Source organism: Cottoperca gobio, chromosome 24 (assembly GCF_900634415.1).
Source record: "Cottoperca gobio chromosome 24, fCotGob3.1, whole genome shotgun sequence".
NCBI classification, from domain to species: domain Eukaryota; kingdom Metazoa; phylum Chordata; class Actinopteri; order Perciformes; family Bovichtidae; genus Cottoperca; species Cottoperca gobio.
The window spans coordinates 958,786-982,808 of record NC_041378.1 but is presented as its reverse complement, the minus strand read 5'-3'; the positions used below and the strand labels follow the sequence as shown (position 1 = coordinate 982,808).

The 24,023-nt window shown below is 44.7% G+C and overlaps 1 protein-coding gene across 1 annotated transcript; it reads left to right on the top strand.

Annotated features, from left to right (window-relative positions):
* Nucleotides 1–3,631: 3,631 nt before the first annotated feature.
* Nucleotides 3,632–23,494, top strand: cd109 (CD109 molecule). Its single transcript, XM_029425816.1, is given in 31 exon segments — nt 3,632–3,691; nt 3,846–4,082; nt 4,188–4,313; nt 6,050–6,089; nt 6,256–6,307; nt 6,387–6,480; nt 6,926–7,039; nt 8,118–8,297; nt 8,299–8,385; nt 9,113–9,211; nt 9,360–9,422; nt 9,763–9,936; nt 11,763–11,915; nt 12,397–12,489; nt 13,194–13,263; nt 13,378–13,498; nt 14,224–14,341; nt 14,575–14,688; nt 15,269–15,487; nt 16,092–16,233; nt 18,445–18,621; nt 18,840–18,921; nt 19,005–19,233; nt 19,553–19,724; nt 20,026–20,216; nt 21,004–21,156; nt 21,318–21,398; nt 21,580–21,716; nt 22,290–22,446; nt 22,526–22,628; nt 22,991–23,494. Coding segments are annotated over 31 exon segments (4,044 nt in total). The 3' UTR covers nt 23,197–23,494.
* Nucleotides 23,495–24,023: the final 529 nt, after the last annotated feature.

The window sequence follows — 24,023 nt, the reverse complement described above, 5'->3', positions numbered from 1 at the left end:
ATTTATATTAATGAAGGTAGGCTAAACAACAGTGATTAAATACTCCTCATTTTCATTACAGTTTGACCTCAATGGTTAGTTATCACCATCTGCTGTTGAAAAAATGAACAGCAGCTACATTTTCTGAAGAAAAGAAAACACAGTGGAGGTGAATAAATCCTTATTATTAAACAAAGGACCTTTCTTTATTTAATTCCCATGAAATGGACTCATGACATACTTTGAAAATGGTTTAAAATCAAAACATAGAGATGGTCCAGTACAGCCAGATATTAAAGGATCCGTTCATCTTAATTACAAAAAAAACATACATTTAGAAATATCAAGCTCAGGGTGGCACAAGGACAAGTCAGGGGGTTCGTAGATTCATCCTCTGGGTAAAGAAATACAACAGAATCCGTGTCCTTGTTACCTAAAACCGTTTTCATAGGGACTATTTCCTCTAAACTGACACGTGGAGCCCCCTGGGAGGTCAACTACCTTTCAGACTGAACCCGTGCTCAATGGAAACACAGACATTATACATATTTTAATATTATAAAATATCACAGGTGTTTGTTTCTCTGTGTGTAAATCTCTTCAGAGTGGAAACACCCAGTCTGAGCTCCTAAATACAAAGCCTCCCCGCGGGGTTCAGGGAAACTGACACCGGTTCAGTTCATCAGGTGATACTTTATGAGGAGGAGGAGGAGGAGGAGGTGGGGTCACTGTCTGCAGGTATGAAGGCTGCCCCTGATCACCTGCTCTCAGCACTCAGTGAAGCCCTGTAGGTTTATACATGCAAATGGAGCGTCTCCAGGTTTGGGGATTCTTCGGCCTCATCATCCTCACCGCCGCCGACAACACCACACACAGGTAAACACACACACAGGTAAACTTACAGGCGCAGATGGAGGTGGAGGTGTGCGGGTGAGGTTGAGGTGGAGGGTGAGGGTGTGAGGTGTGAGGTGTGAGGTGCAGGTGGAGGTGTGAGGTGTGAGATGTGAGGTGGAGGTGTGAGGTGGAGGTGGAGATGTGAGGTGGAGGTGTGAGGTGTGAGGTGGAGGTGGAGGTGTGAGGTGGAGGTGTGAGATGTGAGGTGGAGGTGTGAGGTGGAGATGTGAGGTGGAGGTGTGAGGTGTGAGGTGGAGGTGGAGGTGTGAGGTGGAGGTGGAGGTGTGAGGTGGAGGTGTGAGGTGTGAGGTGGAGGTGGAGATGTGAGGTGGAGGTGGAGGTGGAGATGTGAGGTGGAGGTGTGAGGTGTGAGGTGGAGGTGGAGATGTGAGGTGGAGGTGGAGGTGGAGGTGGAGGTGTAAGGTGGAGGTGTGAGGTGTGAGGTGGAGGTGTGAGGTGGAGGTGGAGGTGTAAGGTGGAGGTGTGAGGTGTAAGGTGGAGGTGTGAGGTGTGAAGTGTGAGGTGCAGGTGGAGGTGTGAGGTGGAGGTGTGAGGTGTGAAGTGTGAGGTGGAGGTGGAGGTGTAAGGTGGAGGTGTGAGGTGTAAGGTGCAGGTGCAGGTGGAGGTGGAGGTGTGAGGTGTGAGGTGGAGATGTGAAGTGTGAGGTGCAGGTGGAGGTGTGAGGTGTGAGGTGGAGGTGTAAGGTGGAGGTGTGAGGTGGAGGTGTAAGGTGGAGGTGAAGGTGTGAGGTGCAGGTGGAGGTGTGAGGTGGAGGTGTAAGGTGCAGGTGGAGGTGTGAGATGTGAAGTGTGAGGTGCAGGTGGAGGTGTGAGGTGGAGGTGGAGGTGTAAGGTGGAGGTGGAGGTGTGAGGTGTGAGGTGGAGGTGTGAGGTGTGAGATGTGAAGTGTGAGGTGCAGGTGGAGGTGTGAGATGTGAAGTGTGAGGTGCAGGTGGAGGTGTGAGGTGGAGGTGTAAGGTGGAGGTGGAGGTGTGAGGTGGAGGTGTGAGGTGCAGGTGTGAGGTGTGAGGTGGAGGTGTGAGATGTGAGGTGCAGGTGTGAGGTGGAGGTGGAGGTGGAGGTGTAAGGTGGAGGTGTGAGGTGGAGGTGTGAGGTGGAGATGGAGGTGTGAGGTGGAGGTGTGAGGTGTGAGGTGCAGGTGGAGGTGGAGGTGGAGGTGTAAGGTGGAGGTGTGAGGTGGAGGTGTGAGGTGGAAGTGGAGGTGTGAGGTGTGAGGTGCAGGTGTAGGTGGAGGTGCAGGTGCAGGTGCAGGTGCAGGTGCAGGTGGAGGTGCAGGTGGAGGTGTGAGGTGGAGGTGGAGGTGAAGGTGTAAGTGGAGGTGTGAAGTGTGAGGTGTGAGGTGTGAGGTGTGAGGTGTGAGGTGCAGGTGTAGGTGGAGGTGGAGGTGTGAGGTGGAGGTGCAGGTGGAGGTGTGAGGTGCAGGTGGAGGTGGAGAGGTGCAGGTGTGAGGTGCAGGTGGAGGTGCAGATGGAGGTGCAGGTGGAGGTGGAGATGGAGGTGTGAGGTGGAGGTGTGAGGTGCAGGTGGAGGTGGAGGTGTGAGGTGCAGGTGAAGGTGGAGGTGTGAGGTGCAGGTGGAGGTGGAGAGGTGCAGGTGGAGGTGGAGGTGCAGGTGGAGGTGTGAGGTACAGGTGGAGGTGGAGGTGGAGGTGTGAGGTGCAGGTGGAGAGGTGCAGGTGGAGGTGGAGAGGTGCAGGTGGAGGTGTGAGGTGGAGGTGGAGGTGGAGAGGTGCAGGTGGAGGTGGAGAGGTGCAGGTGGAGGTGGAGAGGTGCAGGTGGAGGTGTGAGGTGCAGGTGGAGGTGGAGAGGTGCAGGTGGAGAGGTGCAGGTGGAGGTGGAGAGGTGCAGGTGGAGGTGTGAGGTGGAGGTGGAGGTGGAGAGGTGCAGGTGGAGGTGGAGAGGTGCAGGTGGAGGTGGAGAGGTGCAGGTGGAGGTGTGAGGTGGAGGTGGAGAGGTGCAGGTGGAGGTGGAGAGGTGCAGGTGGAGGTGTGAGGTACAGGTGGAGGTGGAGGTGTGAGGTGCAGGTGGAGGTGGAGAGGTGCAGGTGGAGGTGGAGAGGTGCAGGTGGAGGTGGAGAGGTGCAGGTGGAGGTGGAGAGGTGCAGGTGGAGGTGTGAGGTGGAGGTGGAGAGGTGCAGGTGGAGGTGGAGAGGTGCAGGTGGAGGTGTGAGGTACAGGTGGAGGTGGAGGTGTGAGGTGCAGGTGGAGGTGGAGAGGTGCAGGTGGAGGTGGAGAGGTGCAGGTGGAGGTGGAGGTGCAGGTGGAGGTGTTATTAGGATGTGTTTTTATTATCTTCACTGTAGGAACGGCAGGAAATAGTCCATTTGTCGGGGACTATTTGGTGCTCTCTGTGTATTTGCTGCAGCAGGACGGTGTGTGTGTGTGTGTGTGTGTGTGTGTGTGTGTGTGTGTGTGTGTGTGTGTGTGTGTGTGTGTGTGTGTGTGTGTGTGTGTGTGTGTGTGTGTGTGTGGCCCACATGAGACTCTCAGTGTGTGTGACTTGTTGCTCTCTCAGCCCTGACTCTCAGCCCACCTACGTGCTGCTGGCCCCCAGAGCCCTCCGCCCTGGAGTCCCCACGTCCGTGTCCGTCACCATCCTGAGCACGTCTCCGCTCACCGTCTCCGCTCACATCCTTCATGGCAGCCAGCTCGTGGCCTCAAACTCTGTTACAATCCCAGGAGGTCAACGCTCTCGTGCATCAGCAACACAAGACTTCTGAGTAAATGATGCTTCAGTGTAATGGAACTACGTTCACGTCTTGTTTCTACAGGTTCCACCCGGCTGCTGACTTTACCACCTGTAAGTATGACGTGTGTCGTCCTCTAGTTCACCTGAGAAGCTTCAGATCCCCACACACTCTTACATTCCATTATTAAATAGAATAATTGTCATTTATTATATTACCTTATGTTGTGTTGTTATAACTGTTGTGCTGAATGTTGCCGCCCTGCAGATCTCCGAGAGCGAGTCCAGCTCCTGGCACACTTACAACCTGGAGGTCAAAGGTCACACGGGCAGTGTCGAGGTCTTCTCCAACTCGACACAGCTGCACTTCGACCCCAAAGTCCTCTCCACCTTCGTTCAGACGGACAAAGCGAACTATCGACCCGGGCAGGAGGTGAAGTTCAGAGTTGTGTCCGTTCACCCCGACGGGAAACCCTTCAGGAGCCCGGTGGACATCGTGGTCAGAGTGAGTACACGTGTGTGCAAGATATTAAACTCTCCTGCTTCTTTAGCTGCGTGACTGTAGCTCTGTCCTCCATCATGTCTTTGTATCCGCGTTGTTCCTGATCAGGGTCCGAGAGGGAACCTGCTCAGACAGTGGCTGGCTGTGGACAGCGTCCTCGGGGTCGTGTCCAAACACTTCCAGCTGTCTGGAAACCCGCCTCTGGGTAAATGGACCATCGGCACCACAGTGGGAGTAAGTGTGCTACGTGTCTGCAGTGAGAGCAACTCAAATTGTCCCTGGACCACCGTACGATGAGAACATCCACCTCGTTGGTCCAGAACCGCTCTGTGACAAACACCAGACTAAATAAAAACCCAACAGATCATCATCTCCGATAGAACAGATGTTTGAATCACAAGATCATGAAAGGAAAAACATCCAAAATAAAATATAACCGAAAAAAAGAAAAAAGCACGAGCAACAGCGAACAAGGAAGAAAGCGGGAAAGGGATAGAGCAGGACAGAAGAAGAGCAGGAAAGAAGATAGAGAAGGAAAAGAAGGAGAGAAGGAAAGAAGAAGAGCAGGAAAGAAGGAGAGCAGGAAAGGAGAAGAGCACTAAAGAAGAAGATTCAGGAAATATCAGAGCAGGAACGAAGGGAGAGCAGGAAAAGAAGAAGAGCAGGAAAGAAGGAGAGCAGGAAATGAAGGAGAGCAGGAAAGAAGTAGAGCATGAAAGAAGAAGAGCAGGAAAATAAATTATATCATTTAAAATAATTATATCATTAAATAATAATAATATCAGTAAATAATTAATCATTAAATAATTATATCATTAAATTAATAATAATATCATTAAATAATTATATCATTAAATAATTTATCATTAAATCATAATATCATTAATCATCATATCATCAATTAAATCATTATAACATCAAATAATATCATTAAATGACAAAAAGAGAGCTGAGCCAGAAGGCAAAGCTCTCAATCTACCGGTCGATCTTCGTTCCTACCCTCACCTATGGTCATGAAGGCTGGGTCATGACCGAAAAGAACGAGATCACGGGTACAAGCGGCCGAAATGTGTTTTCTCAGACGGGTGGCGTCTCCCTTAGAGATAGGGTGAGAAGCTCAGCCATCCGGAGAGACTCGGAGTAGAGCCGCTGCTCCTTTACGTTGAAAGGAGCCAGTTGAGGTGGTTCATCTAGTAAGGAGCCACCTGGGCGCCTCCCTAGGGAGGTGTTCCAGGTACAGCTGGGAGGAGACCCCGGGGAAGACCCAGGACTCGGTGGAGAGATTATATCTCCTCACTGGGAACGCCTCAGGATCCCCCAGTCGGAGCTGGAGGATGTGGCCCGGAGAAGGGAAGATTGGGGTTCCTTACTGGAGCTGCTGCCCCCACGACCCGATCCGGATAAGCGGTAGACGATGGATGGATGGATAATATCATTAAATAATAATATCAATAATTGGATTAATGAAGGAAAATATTCACTTACAAGGTGTCAGATTATTTCACTTTTTATATTTTACACGGAGCACAAGATTAAGTTATTAAAATAAAGATGTTTTCCGGATCCTTAAAACTAAATGACAAAACATGAGATTTAAGAGATCATTTATTCTTAACTGGAGCTGCAGACTGAAGTGAAACACGGGACAGTCCAGCGTCAGAGCTGGTGATGCTCAGCCCCTCCCTGACTCTCTAATGCTCACTGCACATGTAGTGACCAGTGATGCCAATACATTACAGTATACAGTATAATGGGCCAGAAGTCCACTGCTCTGGTCTTCACTTGGTGTTCACTACAGCTCTGCTCACACACACACCAGTCAAGTCAACATTTATTTATTAGTGCCCAATCACAACAGAAGTCATCACATGACACTTTGCATAAAGAGAAGGAGACAGCACTCTTTAGAGGTGAGCAAAGGTCGTGTTGTTCTCTGAATGTAAAGAGTTTATCGTGCTTGTGTTTGACAGAGTGTTTCCAGTGAGAAGTGTTTCCACGTGGTCTCTTACGGTACGTACGCTTCCTCTCACTTTAACCTCTTATTGTGCAGCTGGAGGACTGTGTAGAAATAAGTAAGTGTGTGTGTGTGTGTGTGTGTGTCTGTGTGTGTGTGTGTGTGTGTGTGTGTGTGTGTGTGTGGTTGCAGAGCTGCCGAAGTTTGAAGTTGTGACGAAAGCTCCGAAAGTGCTTTTCCGTGAGGACTCGCTGTGGGGCTCCGTCGCAGCGCAGTGAGAACCTTTGTTTCTGTGTCACACGTTCAAAACTGTCTTTATATTTCTCTTCACATGTTTGTGTTTCCGTCCTCAGGTACGTGTACGGCAAGCCCGTCCAGGGATACATGAACATAACGTTCATCCATAAATTTCATGGTATAGAAGAGGCTTATTATGAAGGCAGAGAGGTGTGTCTTTAAAAACCTTTTCTTCAGTATAAATAAAATACTTCATAGAAACATCACGTTGACATCTGGTGAATTGAGATGGACACAGGTCATTGTTTTTGTTTGCTAACCAATAAATCAACTATTAAACACTTTCAAATAAACATATTAACTGAAAACAGATTCCTTGATTCTTTGATTCTTTGATTCTTTGATTCTTTGATTCCTTGATTCTTTGATTCTTTGATTCTTTGATTCTCTGATTCCTTGATTCTTTGATTCTTTGATTCTTTGATTCTTTGATTCTTTGATTATTTGATTCCTTGATTCTTTGATTCTTTGATTCCTTGATTCTTTGATTCTTTGATTCTTTGATTCCTTGATTCTTTGATTCTTTGATTCTTTGATTCTTTGATTCCTTGATTCTTTGATTATTTGATTCTTTGATCACTTTGCTTTGATGTAGATCGACGGCACCGCAGACTTCATGTTTGACGTTCCCGACTACAGCTACCGCAGAATGAGCCAACAAGTGTATAACGGAGACACGGACGATGAGTGTCTGAACATTGAGGTCCAAGTGACTGAACACCTCACAGGTAATCAGTGTTTAACTCCACATACACTTGTTTATGGGACTGCGTATTGATATAAGTAAAAGTGCTCGTTCCACTTTGTTCCACTACGAAGGACTTTTAGTAACTTAAGGCTGTAATTCACGATATGAGCCAGCGAGGACACTGGAGACATGTCCTCAGTATTCCTTTGTGGGAATTAGGGGAGATTTCACATCCTACAATGTGAATATTTGATTCCAGTATGTTTTAGCTTCAATATATTTAAGCATCAAACACTTGTATTTAAAACAGCAACATTTCATGGTGAAAGCAGTTCATTCCAGTGGAATCTCCCGCGTTGATTCACTCTCAGGGCTAATTATGTAAATCCACAGAAAATTAAACTTTGGTGAACTTCGATCCTGCAAATTTGTGCTACGGACCAACAGCACGCTGTCTGGCTGGAGCTGACCTTTGAGGAAATGTAGACGGGAGTCCAAGATGTAGGAAGCTGTCGTAGATTATCAGCTGTGTCCACTTTAAGTATAACGTTTACACACAGTTGTGAGACAAGAGTCTTATTGTCCTGTTAGCGACCAAGCTGACAAACGGACAGTTCATTTAGTCTTAAAGCTATTTAAATCAAAGCATTAATGATTCCTGGAGTCTTTCTATCGGTGGAGTTTGTTTATTAATCTGATATTACTGATGCTTTTCATATTTCAGGTCTCGACATATCACAGTACGGCAAAGGTGTCTTTGGCAAAGAACAGATATATAAGTTCCTTTTATGACTATCCCCAAATACTACGGCCATCTCTGAACCTCGCTGTCATGGTAAGGACAATAACAATTGTTGGGTTGTGTTGAGACTATGGATGCTGAGAATCTCAGTGCTGATGAATATGCTCTATCTTCTGTAAATAACCACAGAAACATTTCTTACAATTATCAAAACGGCTATTTTCAGATAAAATGCAAAATGCAAAAAGTATCAATCTGAGGACAAGGGCTTCTTATTCCACGATATACTCTACACACTATTCTAGATTTCTCCATAATCAATGGTTGTCTTGGTTTTGTAGCTGAAAATATCTACAGTACAACAATCAGCCGCTGTCAATGGAGGATCAACGAAAGACCGTTCAGGTGTCGGTGATGCAGGGAAAGCAAAGTCCGTTGAGTTGGATAATGGACAAGGAGGAAGACATGGGGCCTCGTCGATCAAACGCTGTCGGGGCCTTCAGGACGGGAGCATTCCCCTTCAGAGGAGATGATGCCTGAAACAATGGAGTTTCCTGTCCCTGCAGACGGATGCATACCCCTCAACATCCAGCTCAGGAATGAAACTCAAACACTCACCATTGATGTAAGAGTGTCTATTAAAAATGACAAATACAAAATACTTCTGCTGAAACAGAAACAGAAAAAGGACTTACTGCTAGAATTAATTTTTTTAATGCAGCGGATGAATTGCTACTATAACTCTGAGACTTTTTTAAGTGCACAGCTGAAAATACTATCCAGGAAACTTCCTTTATTATTCAGGAATAACAAACCTGTAGAATAAAACAGTCTAATTTAAAACTAGCAGCAGTCTTCCAGCGCTGGAGTTTCATTCACATTTGTCGGTACATTTTCTGTATTATCTTAATAATAACAAAACAGAAAAGTATCTTAATGACTTGTGCCATAATGCACCTTTAACATTGCACCATAGGGATTTCTTTACTTATAATATTAAGTGTTGAATTCAAACACGGTGCTCGTTTATTTGGACGAGAATAATTGAAATGTAAAGCGGCATATCATCTGCGTAGAAGGAAAACAAAAAAACATTTCCACATATTTTCAGAGCCAATTTAGCCCAATAAAAACATTTTCTAATTGATTGTGGATCAGCTTTATAAAACCTCATCTATTTCCAAACCTTTGCTTATTGTAACCAACTTTAAGGTCAACTAAACGTGCACCACACAGCTGTTATATTTAGTCAGCTGCAGACAGCAAATATTTTCTGCATGATTTTCAGCACCATGAGAGAAAACTAAAGGTTTGTTCAAATATCTATCTGTTTTTCTGTTGTTTGTCTTTAGGCTTATTTTGAGGACAGCCATACCACTCTACAACTCTATAGAAGCTACACTTCCCCCAGTCACTCCTACGTGCAGATTCAAAAACCCAAACCTCCAAAGGTACAAATGAGGAACTTGAGGAATAACATCGGTAACATAGTTCTGTCTGGTAGCATTATGGAAATACTGTCGGCCAATAGTAGTAAAGACAGGATGTACTTACATGTATTTACTTCGTGTACCTAACATCATTGAACTTCTCCTTCAGGTTGGTTCACCCCTGCAGCTGCACATTGAGAGTAATTTTCCAATGACTGAGATCCATTACATAGTGAGTACAACATCTTCAGCTTCATTTTATTAATATATTGTATTTAATTGATTTAATTTGATTTAGTGTTTAGAGGGACTTGTATTATAAACTGGAATTTATCACAGTATTTTGATTAGATTTGTATAAATCTTTCTTATTTTATAGATTGTTCTTGGTTGATATATTGTCACATATTTTATTTTTAAGTTTGCACTGCTATTTGTTTGCAACTTTGGAAAGTCCCACTTGTTTTGGACTTTATCTTCCACCAAGTGACAAAAATAAAATAGTTAATTCAGCTTTAAGTATAAAATGTATAAAAGAATTAAGGGCTCACGTCTACATTCTGTGTTTGAAGGTCATTTCCAGGGGTCAGGTGGTTTCTGCTGGGAAAAGCTCTGGTGATCTAGTTCTGGTCCCAGAAGTCACCTGGGCTCCTCTGGCCTGCATCATCGTCTACTGTGTACTTCCATCTGGAGAGATCGTCAACGACGTGATGCGTCTACCCGTCACCCACACTTTACAAAACCAGGTGATTTATTGTCTCGGTTGTCACATTTTTGTTGTCCTGGCAATGTGAGTATTATGAGTGTGATGTGTTATCAAATTGGAAAAACCAGTGCACAGAAAAGTAGAGCTAATGCTAACTAGCTTTACACTAGCAACCTATATGATATATATATATCATATATGGTATATATACCATATTTATATATAATAGGCGTGCACAAGCTCTGTAAAAGTGGATTTTTCATAATGTGGCCCCTTTAATTGGATGATAAAGATATTTGAACAATCTTTCCCGTTCGTCTTTGTGAAAGAAATTCACGCTTTTGTGTTGTTTCTGTCTCAGTGTGCAAAAAAGACATACATAACTTTAAAAACACAAGCAATCATACGGGGGAATACATAGTTAAAAATATTGATTAAAAATATTGATATGAAAATAGTTTATACTTTTTTTAAAGTGCATTCAGAGTGTGTATATGTGTGAAGATGGTTATTGCATTAGGTGTGGAGGTTAAGCAGCCTGACGGCCCAGGGGTGGAAACTGATTTGAAGCTCCTGTATCTTCTCCCAGAAGGCAGGAGAGAGAGCAGTCTGTGACCTGGGGGAGAGCTGTCCTTTAGTATTGTGTTTGCTCTGCTGAGGCAGCGGGAGGTGGAGATGTGTTCCAGAGAGGGCAGGGGGGCAGCCATCCTAATCCCTCTCTGCAGGGCTTTCTTGTCCGCAGATGAACATCCAGCATACCACACAGAGATGGAGTATGACAGTAGAAGGACAGCAGCAGCTTCTTGTTCAGTCTGTTCATCCGTAGCACCCTCAGGAAGTGTAGTCGCTGCTGGGCCTTCTTAACTGCTGCAGTGGTGTGTGCTGTCCAGCTGAGGCTCTCCGAGATTTGAACCCCCAGGAACTTAAAGGTGGGGACCCTCTCCACTCTCTCTCCATTGAGGTGAAGGGCGGCGGGTTCTGGACGGTGTTTTCTGAAGTCTATGATGATTTTGTTTTGCTTGTGTTCAGATGTAGGTTGTTAGCTGAACACCACGCAGACAGCTTCAGGATCTCGTCTCTGTATGCCGACTCGTCGTCTCCCTTATATATGTGGCCGACCACAGTGGTGTCATCTGCAAACTTTTTTAATGGAGTTGGGGGGGTGAATGGGAGAGCAGTCGTGTGTATAGAGTGTGTAGAGTAGAGGGCTCAGCACGCAGCCCTGCGGGGAGCCAGTGCTCAGGGTGCGGGTGGAGGAGCAATAAGGGCCTATTTTCACTGTCTGAGGACGGTCTGTTAGGAAATTATTTATCCAGGCGCATATGATGGGGGGGAACCTAGACTTGACAGTTTTTCCACTAGTATGTCAGGTATGATGGTGTTAAAAGCTGAGCTAAAATCAACAAACAGCATCCTGATGTAGTTCCCTGGGACTTCTAGGCGGCTCACAGCTGTGTGAAGGACCGTGGCGATGGCATCATCCCTGGATCTGTTAGCTCTGTAAGCAAACTGATGGGGGTCGAGGGAGGGTGTGAGGCTGGCTTTGAGCTTTGAGTACTTTGCCGAGTACTCCATCGGGTCCTGCAGCTTTACCAGGATTCACAAACCTCAGCGTCTACAGTGTCTACAGGTGTACAGTGGTATACTCTAGTGTGGTGATGGCCTAGTGGTCTAGTGGTAAGCCTTCCAAACAAAACACTAGAAGGTCGGGAGTTCAATACCAGGCCACCATTGTACTTAACCCTGAGTTGCTCCAGGGAGACTGTCCCTGTACTTAGTTCAATGTAAGTCGCTCTGGATAAGAGCGTCTGCTCAATGACCTGTAATGTAATAAGGTGGTGTATGTTTCTCTGTGATGATTGGCAGGTGTCTGTGAGCTGGAGCGACACGAAGAGGAAGCCAGCTGACGAGGTCACACTGAGGTTTGCGGTGGCGGAGCACGCCTCTAGGCTCGGGATCCTCGTGGTCGACAAGGCGACAAAGTTGATGGGATCACACAATGACATCACCATGGGGGCGGTGAGGATAACGTCCCCCAATCTTTTCCCAGTTTGTTAGTGATCCTGATATTTGTTTGTTAACATATAAACTATAATTTAGCAGCTGTGACTTCAGTCAGACAGATGCATCGTCACATGTTTCCTGTGTTGTAAAGACAGTTGATTGTAATTGAATCGCTTCATATACAACAGTCGATCCATGATCTGTGAATACCAGAAGCTTCCGTAACTCCCCAGGGTCTTCTCCGGTTTAATACTTTCCAACAGTTTTCCAACTTAATGTCCACCCATATTTCTCTAACATCCCCTGCAGGTATTTCCATGAAACCCCCCCCCACCCAGTATCGGTTCATTGTGAACTGAGGCACCATGAACTGTGAACTTTATCTTCGCTCGGTCAAACGGGTTTTAAACAATAAGGGCTCTCTTTGTATCAGGGTCTGTTGTTCTGCTCTTTGTGTGCTGCAACAGTAGCAGCTATATCGATGTTGCTTTCACAGGTGCTGAAGCAGATGAATATGGAATATGGCGTTTCCACGGCCGACGCCTACTCTGACAAGATGACAAGGGGAGATCCGTACTCCGTCTTCAAGGTTGGCCTCCTCAGAGACACATCATATCTGTTGGTTCAATCACTAGAGTATTGTATTGATTTCCTGTTCACTCAGGAAGTACAGTATCCAATCACGCTCGATCATGTCTCACTTAAGCATCCCTGCTTTTACTTTGTTCTCCAAAGTCCTTCAAATTAAAGAACACAATCTGGAGTTTGTGCTTTCCTCGACAGAACAGCAAAGTCATTGCCTTCCAAAACCGATACAAATCTCCAAACCAAAAGAAGCCTGACACCGCTATGATTAACGTTTGGTTAGGTTTAGGACCACGAATGACCTGGTTATAGTTAGGCAAAGATGGCGGTCATAGTTAAAAGAAACCAACATTAATCCTATGACCGCTACGGCGAGCACTTATGTCGTTTTGGACATTAGTTTGAAAGATATTCTGTTTCTAGAATTAAAAGTGTGACCAGCAGCTTCCCCAAATGTTCTCAGACAAGAAAGAAATGATAACAAATGCTCTCAGCTTCATTATGTTTACATGAATGCTGAATCCTTAAACGTCAAGAGGTCAGAAAACCTTTTTGAGAGAACTATATCATCCTTTGTCCCACTCGAACAACTTGGTATTCTCTGAACATTTCAACGCAGTCAGTAGTTGTTGAACATGTACTTATCATTTATATGCTTTCAAGCCAAATGTGGAGTGAAATATGTATTTGTCTTGTGTCTTTGTGCAGACATGTGATCTTGTGGCATTGACTGATGCCAATTTACACACGATGGAACATCTGCTGAAGCCTGCATTTCGTAAGTTTTAAAAATCACTGTCAATCAAAAGTTTGCCTTTTCACAATCACATGTTTGGCTGTAACCTTTGTGGCTATGCAACGCTAATACAACGGGCACTCATCTTCTAAACAGCAGGGGAGGGGGTGATGCATATATTGTCCGAGACAGACGGTCCAAATATGGAGCAACAGCAGGACCCAAGAGAGCGCTGGAACTTTCCAGAGACCTGGATATGGATGGACACCAACACGGGGTGAAGCCTAAAAAACATGCAATTGTAGAAAAACTAAAACAGAATTTGGTGACTTTTCTGTTTCCTCCATAGCTTGAAAGACTACTTTTATTTATCTCTTAGCTTTAAAAGTTTACTATAAGCGTGTAGGAAGATGAAATGTCACATACTGAGTGCATACATTTAGTCTGGACAAAGTAACCATGGTGCATTTGGTAGCAAACATGGTGTTACTTCAGACTTTACATTTAGATAAAGAGGATTGAGTCTGGGTCGAGCTGAGGGGCGACTAAGAAGACAAACAATCCAGCGACCACGCCACCTAAATCTTATTTAAGTCCATATATTTAACTTGTATGCAGATGATACCACTATTTATTCTTTTACAGCTCAACATGCAAACATTGATAAATAACAAGGTTTATTAGCACGGTCAAACTTATTTGAACAACTACATCTACAGTGATGTCTTAAACTGGCGTTATACAGTATAGTGAAGGAATTTCAGATATTACAAGCATTGTTCGAAAACTACAACTATACTAAAGCTAAACACTATAAATCCAAAGCTTCACATCACAGTCTCATGACACAATTGTTCTGTTGTTATGCAGATAAAATACTGTGCGTGTTCTTGGTCTACATGTTGATGTAAACACATCTTTAGTGCAGTGCAAACCTGATATTTCATATGAGGTTACTGCAGTCGTTTTTATATCAACGTGCTTCTTATCTGTTTTCTGCAGTGATTCAGACTCGGCAGAGATAACTCTGACTGTACCAGACAGCATTACAACCTGGATAGCCACCGCCTTCGTCATATCTGAGAACCTGGGTCTGGGCATCGTGGAGATGCCTGCAGAGGTATTTACATAACCTTCACATTAAAAGGAAAAGTAATCCTAAAATACACATTGAGGAACCTTCCTCTGTCTCTTCTTGTTAACCTCTTTCATTGTCGTTGTTTCAGTATTGTTGTTTTATGTTTTTAGTAGAAATGATACGCAATAGTAGACATATGAATTATATAACAGTATTAGTGGTGTTGTTTCTAGTGTGTTTTACATCTGATGAGACTCCATGTGATCCTCCTGCAGCTCACGGTGTTACAGGATTTCTTCCTGTCCTTGAACCTGCCGGCCTGCATCGTCCGAGGAGAGGAGCTGCTGCTGGAGGTCCTTCTGTTCAACTACCTCCCACAGGACCTGGAGGTCAGTCTGCTGCACCGCACACCACTGGGCTTCTGTACTACTAATTTATCCACAAGGGTTTTAAGTCTATGCAAGCTTCTATCTATCCAACACCACCTGACATTGACTTGGTAGAACAGGACTTTACCTCCAGGACCCCTGAAATAACTTCCACTTTTAAGTTTTCCTGGTGGAATAAAGGATCAAAATGCTCTGGTCACACCACAAAATGTCAAAAGTCTGAGCACAATGTGCTATGATAGATATAGTGAACACAGCAGGTGTTGGATTACAAGTGTGTGGAGTGAATGTGGTCCACAGGGCTGGAGGTGTTGTGTCAGGCGTCAGGTTGCTCTAATCTAATGTGGAATCAGTGGCTGACGACTCTGCTGTCAGCGCTGAGGACACCATTAAAACATAACCCAGGTTCTCCTTCAGCACATAAAAGCTTCTTAGGAAAGAGCTCATCGACTCCTGAGAGAGCGAGAACACGTGTTATCATTTGATATTTGGTTACAACGTGTCTCCTTTGTTGCCGTCTTCGTATCGTCAGACCTTTAATGTCATCTGGGTGGATTCTTCTTCTGTTCTTTGTTGTCAGGTCACGGTGATTGTTCCACAGAGTGACAGCTTTGAGTTTGTCTTTCCGGACAATGAGGAGCTCTCTGTGCCCAGTGTTCGCCGGGTGCCTGTGGGGAGTCAGAGCGGAGCATCCGTCCTCATTCCCATCCGGCCGCTGGTCCTCGGAGAGATCGTCGTCTCTGTCAAAGCCGTGTCGTCTGGGGCGTCCGACGTCGTGCGCAGGACTGTGATCGTCAAGGTGAAAATCCCACAGAACGGTTTATAACACACTATAATGTGAGCAGATATAATGTTATGGGACAATACAGATACAGATGCACGTGTTCTGTAGGCAGAAGCAATGCAACGACTGCCAACCTGCAGATCAGCTACACACACAAGCTGGCTGCTATTAAAGGAATAGTTCAACAATTTCTGAAATATGCATATTTGCTTTCTTGGATGGAAGATTAATACTTATTGTGTTCGATATGAAGCTACAGCCTGTTAGCTTAGTTTAGCATGAAGAGTGCACACACAGGGAAACACACTGCCATGTGACTTTGAGCTCTGAGCAGTTGAACTACAGAATGAGCCCCAGATTGGAAACTGCTGGACTAGTGTTTCATGTTGATTTGAGCAGAAGCCATTAAATGTGAGGCTTTGAGCTGAAAGTGAGCGTAGAAGTGAAATGAGAAGTCCGAGGTTGAAGCTGTCAGATTGTGTTTATCTGAGTGTCCGTCAGCCGGCTGCAGCTCCAACACAAACTCTTCTAAAGTTACCGCCTTCGTCTGCCTTTTCCCAGAAATATTACTCCCCACGTTTGTTTGTGTGTTCATTCTTCACGGCTGTTGATTCTGCAGGCCGAAGGACGTGAGCAGTCGTTCTCCGCCTCGCTGCTGTTTGAGGTTTCTCCTCTGCAGATGAGCCTTTCCAGAGAAGTCAGGTTCACCTTCCCGGCAGATGTCGTGGAGGGCAGCGAGAGAGCTTCAGTGACGGCTGTCGGTACGTAAACACGCCGAAGAGCCTGGAGTCACGACCTGCAGGGAAACAAACACAAGTCGATTCCTTAATAATACAAATATGAACTGTGTGTACAGTGAGCACATGGCATTAACTAACAACTGATAACAGTGAGAGTGAAATGTTGTTTTATATGGAGGCTATGCATGCTCAGGATGATGTTAGTCTTCATGCTAATTAGCAGTAAGTACAGCTGAGGCTGGAGGGAATGTTATCAGTTCTGCAGGTATTAAGTCATAAACCAAAGTAATATGTTGATGGAAAGATTATTTTAGAACCAGATGACCAACAATGACTTCAGTGGAAAGCAGCTGCAGATTACAGATATAGATTTAGTAATTAGGAAACTGGACAGAGAACACAAACCTAGAGTTCGTCACACATATGGACTCCAGTGTATCCCACACATCTCAACAACATGGAATATAATAAGCAGATTTCTTCATGTTTGTTGAACCCACATGTTGCTTTTCCATGTAACACGTGCAGACGTTCAACACGACATGTACAACACAAGCTGCAGCCCGCTGAGCTCATACTCTCCTGTACGCTCAGGTGTTGGACGGAGAAGATATTCACGGCGTTGTAGTGATGTTGAAGGTTAAATGTCAGCGGCGAGGAGGATACGTGTGATGAAGCAGCTGGTTGTAGTCGGTCATGTGATCGGTGGAGACGTGTTCCAGCAGTGACATCAACTCGGCCTTGTGTGCAGGTGACGTTTCAGAGCCTCAGCAGATGTTCACTGCACTTCATTATGACATGGAGACATGCCTCCCAGATGACAAACACAACACAAACTGTTCTAATAAAATAAAACAGCTCTTGTTAAACTACAAACACTAAACAATAAAAAATCCTGAATTCAAAAATGTTAATTAAGTGCAGAAGTATTATCAGCAATAAAGTATCTCAAATAAAAGTACTCACAATGCAGAATGCCTTTTCACCGTGTTACATTATTACATAATAATTCAGTTTTTATTACTAACAAATACATGTACGGGTATTTTAATGTTGTACTCATGTGGAGCCAACTTGAGATACTTTGTAGTAATATAGAACTGCATCATATCAGTAAACAAAAAGGAAAATATACAATATTATATAAATTAGAAATAAATGTGTCTAAATCCATTGTGCTTGTCTACTAACTAACATTTTAATTTATTATGAAGTAAACACAAACGTGTGTGGCCCGATAGACAATATATTGTTTATCTATCAGTCAAAAAACATTAATTTGCAAAAGAAATGAAACTCTGATGGAAACAGAAACAACCTGATGAGATTTTATGTTTTTATTTGTATAAATTAATCAGTACAAAGATCAGAATTTCAATTTGAGATCATCACATTGACAAACATCAGAAACATTTGCTGTTGTCTGCTCTTATTACTTATCCAGCATCACTGCGGCTCCCTGACTCCGCCCCCCTGAGGTTTGAACCAATGAGATTACAGCATTTCTGCCTCAAGAACATCTGAAGCCAAATATTTGTAACTAATCTGCTGATGGTGAAATATCTTCTCATGAACAGCCTGATGTGATGTTCAGGTCGCCTCAGTAAACATGAACTCTTCTCATGAACAGCCTGATGTGATGTTCAGGTCGCCTCAGTAAACATGAACTCTTCTCATGAACAGCCTGATGTGCTGTTCAGGTCGCCTCAGTAAACATGAACTCTTCTCATGAACAGCCTGATGTGCTGTTCAGGTCGCCTCAGTAAACATGAACTCTTCTCTTGAACAGCCTGATGTGATGTTCAGGTCGCCTCAGTAAACATGAACTCTTCTCATGAACAGCCTGATGTGATGTTCAGGTCGCCTCAGTAAACATGAACTCTTCTCGTGAACAGCCTGATGTGGTGTTCAGGTCGCCTCAGTAAACATGAACTCTTCTCATGAACAGCCTGATGTGGTGTTCAGGTCGCCTCAGTAAACATGAACTCTTCTCATGAACAGCCTGATGTGGTGTTCAGGTCGCCTCAGTAAACATGAACTCTTCTCATGAACAGCCTGATGTGGTGTTCAGGTCGCCTCAGTAAACATGAACTCTTCTCATGAACAGCCTGATGTGGTGTTCAGGTCGCCTCAGTAAACATGAACTCTTCTCATGAACAGCCTGATGTGGTGTTCAGGTCGCCTCAGTAAACATGAACTCTTATTGTTTGTCTTGTTTCCATGGTGATAAAGGGGACATCCTCGGCCCGTCCATCAGCGGCCTGGGCTCTCTGATCCGGCTGCCGTACGGCTGCGGGGAGCAGAACATGATCAACTTTGCACCGAACATCTACGTCCTGCAGTATCTGAGCGCTGTGGGACAGACGCAGCAGCAGACCACAGACAGAGCCACAGACTACATGATGAAGGGTAAACATTGTGTTAACACAAGTTGTGTCACGTTAACATCACTGCCCAGAGAAGATCAGGACCACAACGTGTCACCAGCTGCAGACTGTGACAACAGATTTATCATCTAAACTTCTGCTCACTTTTGATTGACCTGATTTCATTGTTGATTCATTATTGTTGTTATTTTTAAACACACCCAGAAGAACCCAGAAGATAATCCCTGATTTTCTCTCCAGGTTATGAGCGAGAGCTGTCCTATCAGAGAGCCGACGGCTCCTTCAGTGCCTTCGGAGACCGTGACACGTCGGGCAGCACCTGGTGTGTGATGAAGTGCTTCATACATGCAGCAGGAACACGATGCTCCTCAGAACACACTGATGAAAAGAACTCTGTCTCTACAGGCTCTCAGCGTTCGTGCTGAGGTGTTTCCTGCAGGCGCGGCCGTTCATCAGCATCGACGCCCACGTGCTGCAGACAGTCGCGGCCTGGTTAGGAGCCCAGCAGGGGGCTGATGGGAGTTACCAGGACCCCGGCCGCGTCATCCACACCGAGCTTCAAGGAGGCCTCGAGGGCATCGTCTCCCTCACTGCCTACGTCGTCATCGCCCTCCTGGAAGACAACGACATCAGGGTGAGAGGCAGAAAACGTTATATGTATTCTGTACAGGTGAGAATTCAAAAGGCTACAGAAGACTGTACAATGAAATCGGGATCAGTGCTGTGATTGTTTGGTTTGTGTTTCAGTATCGGGATATATTTGTGATTTCCACATGGAATAAAAGCAGAAATGTTTATTCTCCCAGTTTCTTCTTAATCTCTTTGCAATACTTCATATTCATCTTGTATAATAGAAACTAAAGAAGAAAGTCTGTAGCCACTTGAAAGTGAAAGCGACTGCTTCATCACGCTCCGTATTAATGCATGCTGCCGCCCTGTTCTCTGTCTGTCAGGCTCAGTACGGCGGCCAGGTGTCTGCGGCCCTGATGTTCCTGGAGACCCGTCTGGCTCTCGGGGTCTCCAGTAACTACAGCCTCAGCCTGCTCGCCTACGCGCTGGCTCTGTCCGGCAGCCCCAGCGCTGACATGGCTCTCAGCGAGCTGATTGGGAGAGCTGAGATAACAGGTGTGTGTGTGTGTGTGTGTGTGTGTGTGTGTGTGTGTGACTCATCTTCAGTACAGTACAATTTGTAGGTAATTTTTTCATACTTTTCCTTTCATATATTGTATTTTTTTTTACTTCACTACATTTATTTATAAGTTACTAACTACTGTAAAGAGTAAAATCAATACAACTAAATATAATCAACGAATAAATATTAATGTTTTTTTATGGATTGAACAACCCAGCAGTATATAAAGTATATAAAATACCACAGTGTATAAATACTTTAAGTAACATTTCTGCCCCCCCGCTCTGTGAGCAGACGGCGTGCCGATGTGGTCGTCGTCTGACGTCGGCCTGTCGTCCTCGTGGCAGCCTCGCTCTGCAGACATCGAGATGGTTTCCTACGTGCTGCTCACGCAACACACGCTGCGTCTCATCGTCGAGGGGCTCGGCCTCATGAAGTGGCTCGGACAACAGCGGAACAACCAGGGAGGATTCGGGAGCACTCAGGTGTGTGTGTGTGTGTGTGTGTGTGTGTGTGTGTGTGTGTGTGTGTGTGTGTGTGTGGTGTAAATCTGAGAGCCACAGTTCTTCCACCAATTTTCAAAACCCAGAGAAAACTGTCATTTAAATCAAGTTTGGTCGCCTGAAATTGACTTTTAATCCCGTTTTTTTACACATTAGTGCTTTTAAACTCTATATTTGAACCGGATGAAGGATGTTTGTCATCGGACGCCTGAAACTTTAAGTTATCAGATCAGCCGCACAGCTGGAATAAACTGCTTCATTGAGAGTTTTGCTGCTTGTGTGTTTAAGGTCTAACTAAGTGCATCCTTGTGAGCTTGCAAAACTACAAACGACTCATTTTAAAGCGTCAGATAATCACACAGTTGATTCATGTAAGAGGAGAAGTTCCCTTCAGTGTGACTTCAGCAGGAGTCTGTGCATGTGGTGACTAAAAGGACAGTTAACCCCTTTAGCACGCACGGAAACACACACCACACACACGCACACACACGCACACGCAGGACAGATGCTACGAGCACAGATCTGCGTGAGTGGCTCCACATACAGTACAGTGAATAAAGCTTTGTCTCAGGCTTTGTCGGCCAAACATGTTCTTAGTTATCTCCGAGAACAGATGCAAGGACTTGTGCGTAAACACGCTCACACGGCGACACTCGCTCACACGGCTGCAGGCAGGAAGGCAGCGCTGAGACTCAAAGCAAACGTCCATCAGTGACTGAAGGCCAACGGGATACGTTGGAGCAGATGTGTGATTCTTGTTTCCTCTCAGGACACAGTCGTGGCTCTGCAGGCCTTGTCCAAGTTCGCAGGTGTCACGTCTCGCGACTTCGACCTGAACATCGCAGTGAAAACGGACGCGTCGACCACCGTCGCCTCCTTCCACATCCACCAGGACAACTACCTGCTGCAGCAGAGCCAGCAGGTACACGCACGTTTGTCAGACACTCTGAAGGATTGTGATTCAGCATCTGTTAAAATAAACAGTTATGGTGAAACTTTCCACCACTGCTCGGTGTCGTTTCCCTGATGTTGGAGCAGGAAGAACAAACGGAGCAGCAGGTCCAACGCAGTAATCTGTAGAAGATGGTTTCATTTCAGGTGGAACCTGCGCAGGAGCTGCACCTGCAGGTGTCTGCAGAAGGTCGGGGACTCGCTCTGTTTCAGGTACGACAGAAATGTGAAATCCAGATCAAAAAGGAACAAGAACATGACATCATCAATATATAACGCAGACGAAGCAGATTACTTCAGAAGAACCTTTAGAAACCAGCAGATTGACCAATAAAAGAGCATTAAACATGGTTAGATAACAACAGTAGAGATAACACAAATAATCCTCCTCCAGCTCAACGTGTTTTACAACATCAGAAACGAGGCGCTGGCGAGGAGGAGGCGGGACGCCGGCGAACACGAGGCGTTTGATCTGCACGTCGAGCTGTTTGACACTGGAGCACACGGAGCACACCTGTACATCTGCTGCAGGTGAGCAGTTCATGTCACACATGAAGATAAATAAAAACACAGAAACATTTTAAATATTAGTAAATAAGTTAAATTGATATGAAATAATTAATGTTTTTACTCTAACAAGAAGCTTCACGTTTTAAATTCTCATCATCATTTGTTTTATATTTCTATTATTATTATCTATAATGACTTCATAAAACAATTCTTTAAATTTTAATGTTAAATAATAATAAGTTTTCATTTTATTAATAATGAATAAACAATATTTTATGTTCTATATATATATATATATATATATATATATATATATATATATATATATATATATATATATATATATATATATATATATATATATATATATATATTTTTCTCTCTCAACTAAATGTTAAAAGAATATATACAATATTCAAAAAACATTTCAAAAGCAGAAAATACATTTTAAAAAGTGGCCGTGTGAGTAAATGAAAGTAAATTAAAAGAGTTTTTATAGATTTTTAAGTTATTTTGTATTTTCCTGCACACGTGACCTGATAAATGAAATATTCTCTATCTGATGAAGTTTAACGTCTTCATGTTGTTCTGCAGTCTGTCACAAGACCTGGGTCTGAACGCGACCGGCATGGCCGTCATGGAGGTGGGTCTGCTGAGCGGCTTCAGCCTGCAGCAGGACGCCATCAACACCGACGAGGTCGTGAAGAAAGTGGAGACGGCGCCGGGGAAAGTCGTCCTGTACCTGGACTCCGTAAGCTCCTCTGGAACCCGCTGCTTGGTGTCGGCCGTCTGACGGAGGTGAAGGGTTAATAATGTGAACGTGTTTCCAGGTGACGACAGAAGAAGCGTGTTTCCTGATTCCTCTCGTCGTGGAGTTTAAAGTCGGCAACGTCCAGGAAGCAAATGTTGAACTCTATGATTATTATGAAACAAGTAAGAAGTCTTTTTATTTACCGCCGCGACTCATTTCATTTGTCTTGCATTTATTCTTCTTCGTTGTTTTTAACACTCACCCTGAGGCCACTGGGCTGGAAACACGTTTCTCTTTGACCTCCATGGAGTGACCTTTGACCTCCATGGAGTGACCTTTGACCTCCATGGAGTGACCTTTGACCTCCATGGAGGAACGAGACGTCTGTAAATCTACTTGTGACCCTTGAACGGCTCTCATTTCACTTGTGTCCTAAAAGACGTTAAATGCACTAAGAGCCAAATCCAGAATAATTCTCCTTCCGTTCGTGTGAAAGAGCCGGAGAACAACCTTTGACCTCTGACCTTTACACCCTCTCCCTCAGGACGCAGGGGCGAGGCCACATATACATCAGGATGGAGGGAACACATGTCCAGCTGCTACTTCTGCGGCGAGGACTGCAGTCAGTGCACGTCAGACCAACATTACGACTCCAGCGTTTTGTCACACGGCAGCACAAACGTCCTGATGGCCAGTCTGTCTCCTGCTCTGCTCCTCCTCCTCCTCCTCATCGTCATCTTCGGCGTGTAAAAAGGCTCCAACAGCTGCTGGTTCTGCTTTGTAGAAGTCTGAAGAACTGCTTCGGTGTGACCTTTGTTTACATACATTGTGTGACATGGTTTTTAAAACGTCTCCTGGTAAATCTGCAGTTTAGTTCAGAAACAGATCAGCTGCAGCGAACTGATGCACGTTGTGAATGAACCGTTAATGACAGTTATGAAGTCTTATGGTGATATGTGTGTTTTATGTTAACATGAGAAGTGACAAATAGTCTCGTAGTGCTAAACAAACTGAATGGACAGCAGCTCTGCAGCCTTTCAGCCTCTTTCTGCTCATAGTTTGGTTTTATGGTACATATATGGTAAGAATAAACAAGCTGCGTATTTCATCGTGTTCGTTGCATTTCATTCTATAAAACTGTTCAAATTCAATTTGGAGTTTCTTTTTTTGTCCAGAAGATGATGGGAACATTTATTAATGATTCATACTTTATATCAGAGTCTCATCGTTAATTCATCTTCTGCTTTCCCTGTTTTATTCACTAAAGATGCTGTAAAAGTTAGTTCTGTGTAGATTGCTACTAAAAATGTAAAGTGACTGAAACTTTTTCTGTTGAGTTTCTTATTCCAGTTTCTTCTGCCACACTTAAAAATGTTTGTCGATGCAGAAACATGTTTGTGCAGCACGTGCAGACACGTGCAGACACGTGCACTGCGTTAGCCGGAGATATTCTTTCTTTTAAACTACGAGTTTGCGTCGTGTAAAACATGACGTTTGTTTCTGATGTCACAACCTACGCTCCAAACAGCCGCAGTACACGCGAGGCAGCCATCAAGTATATCTGTGGCTTAATGTGC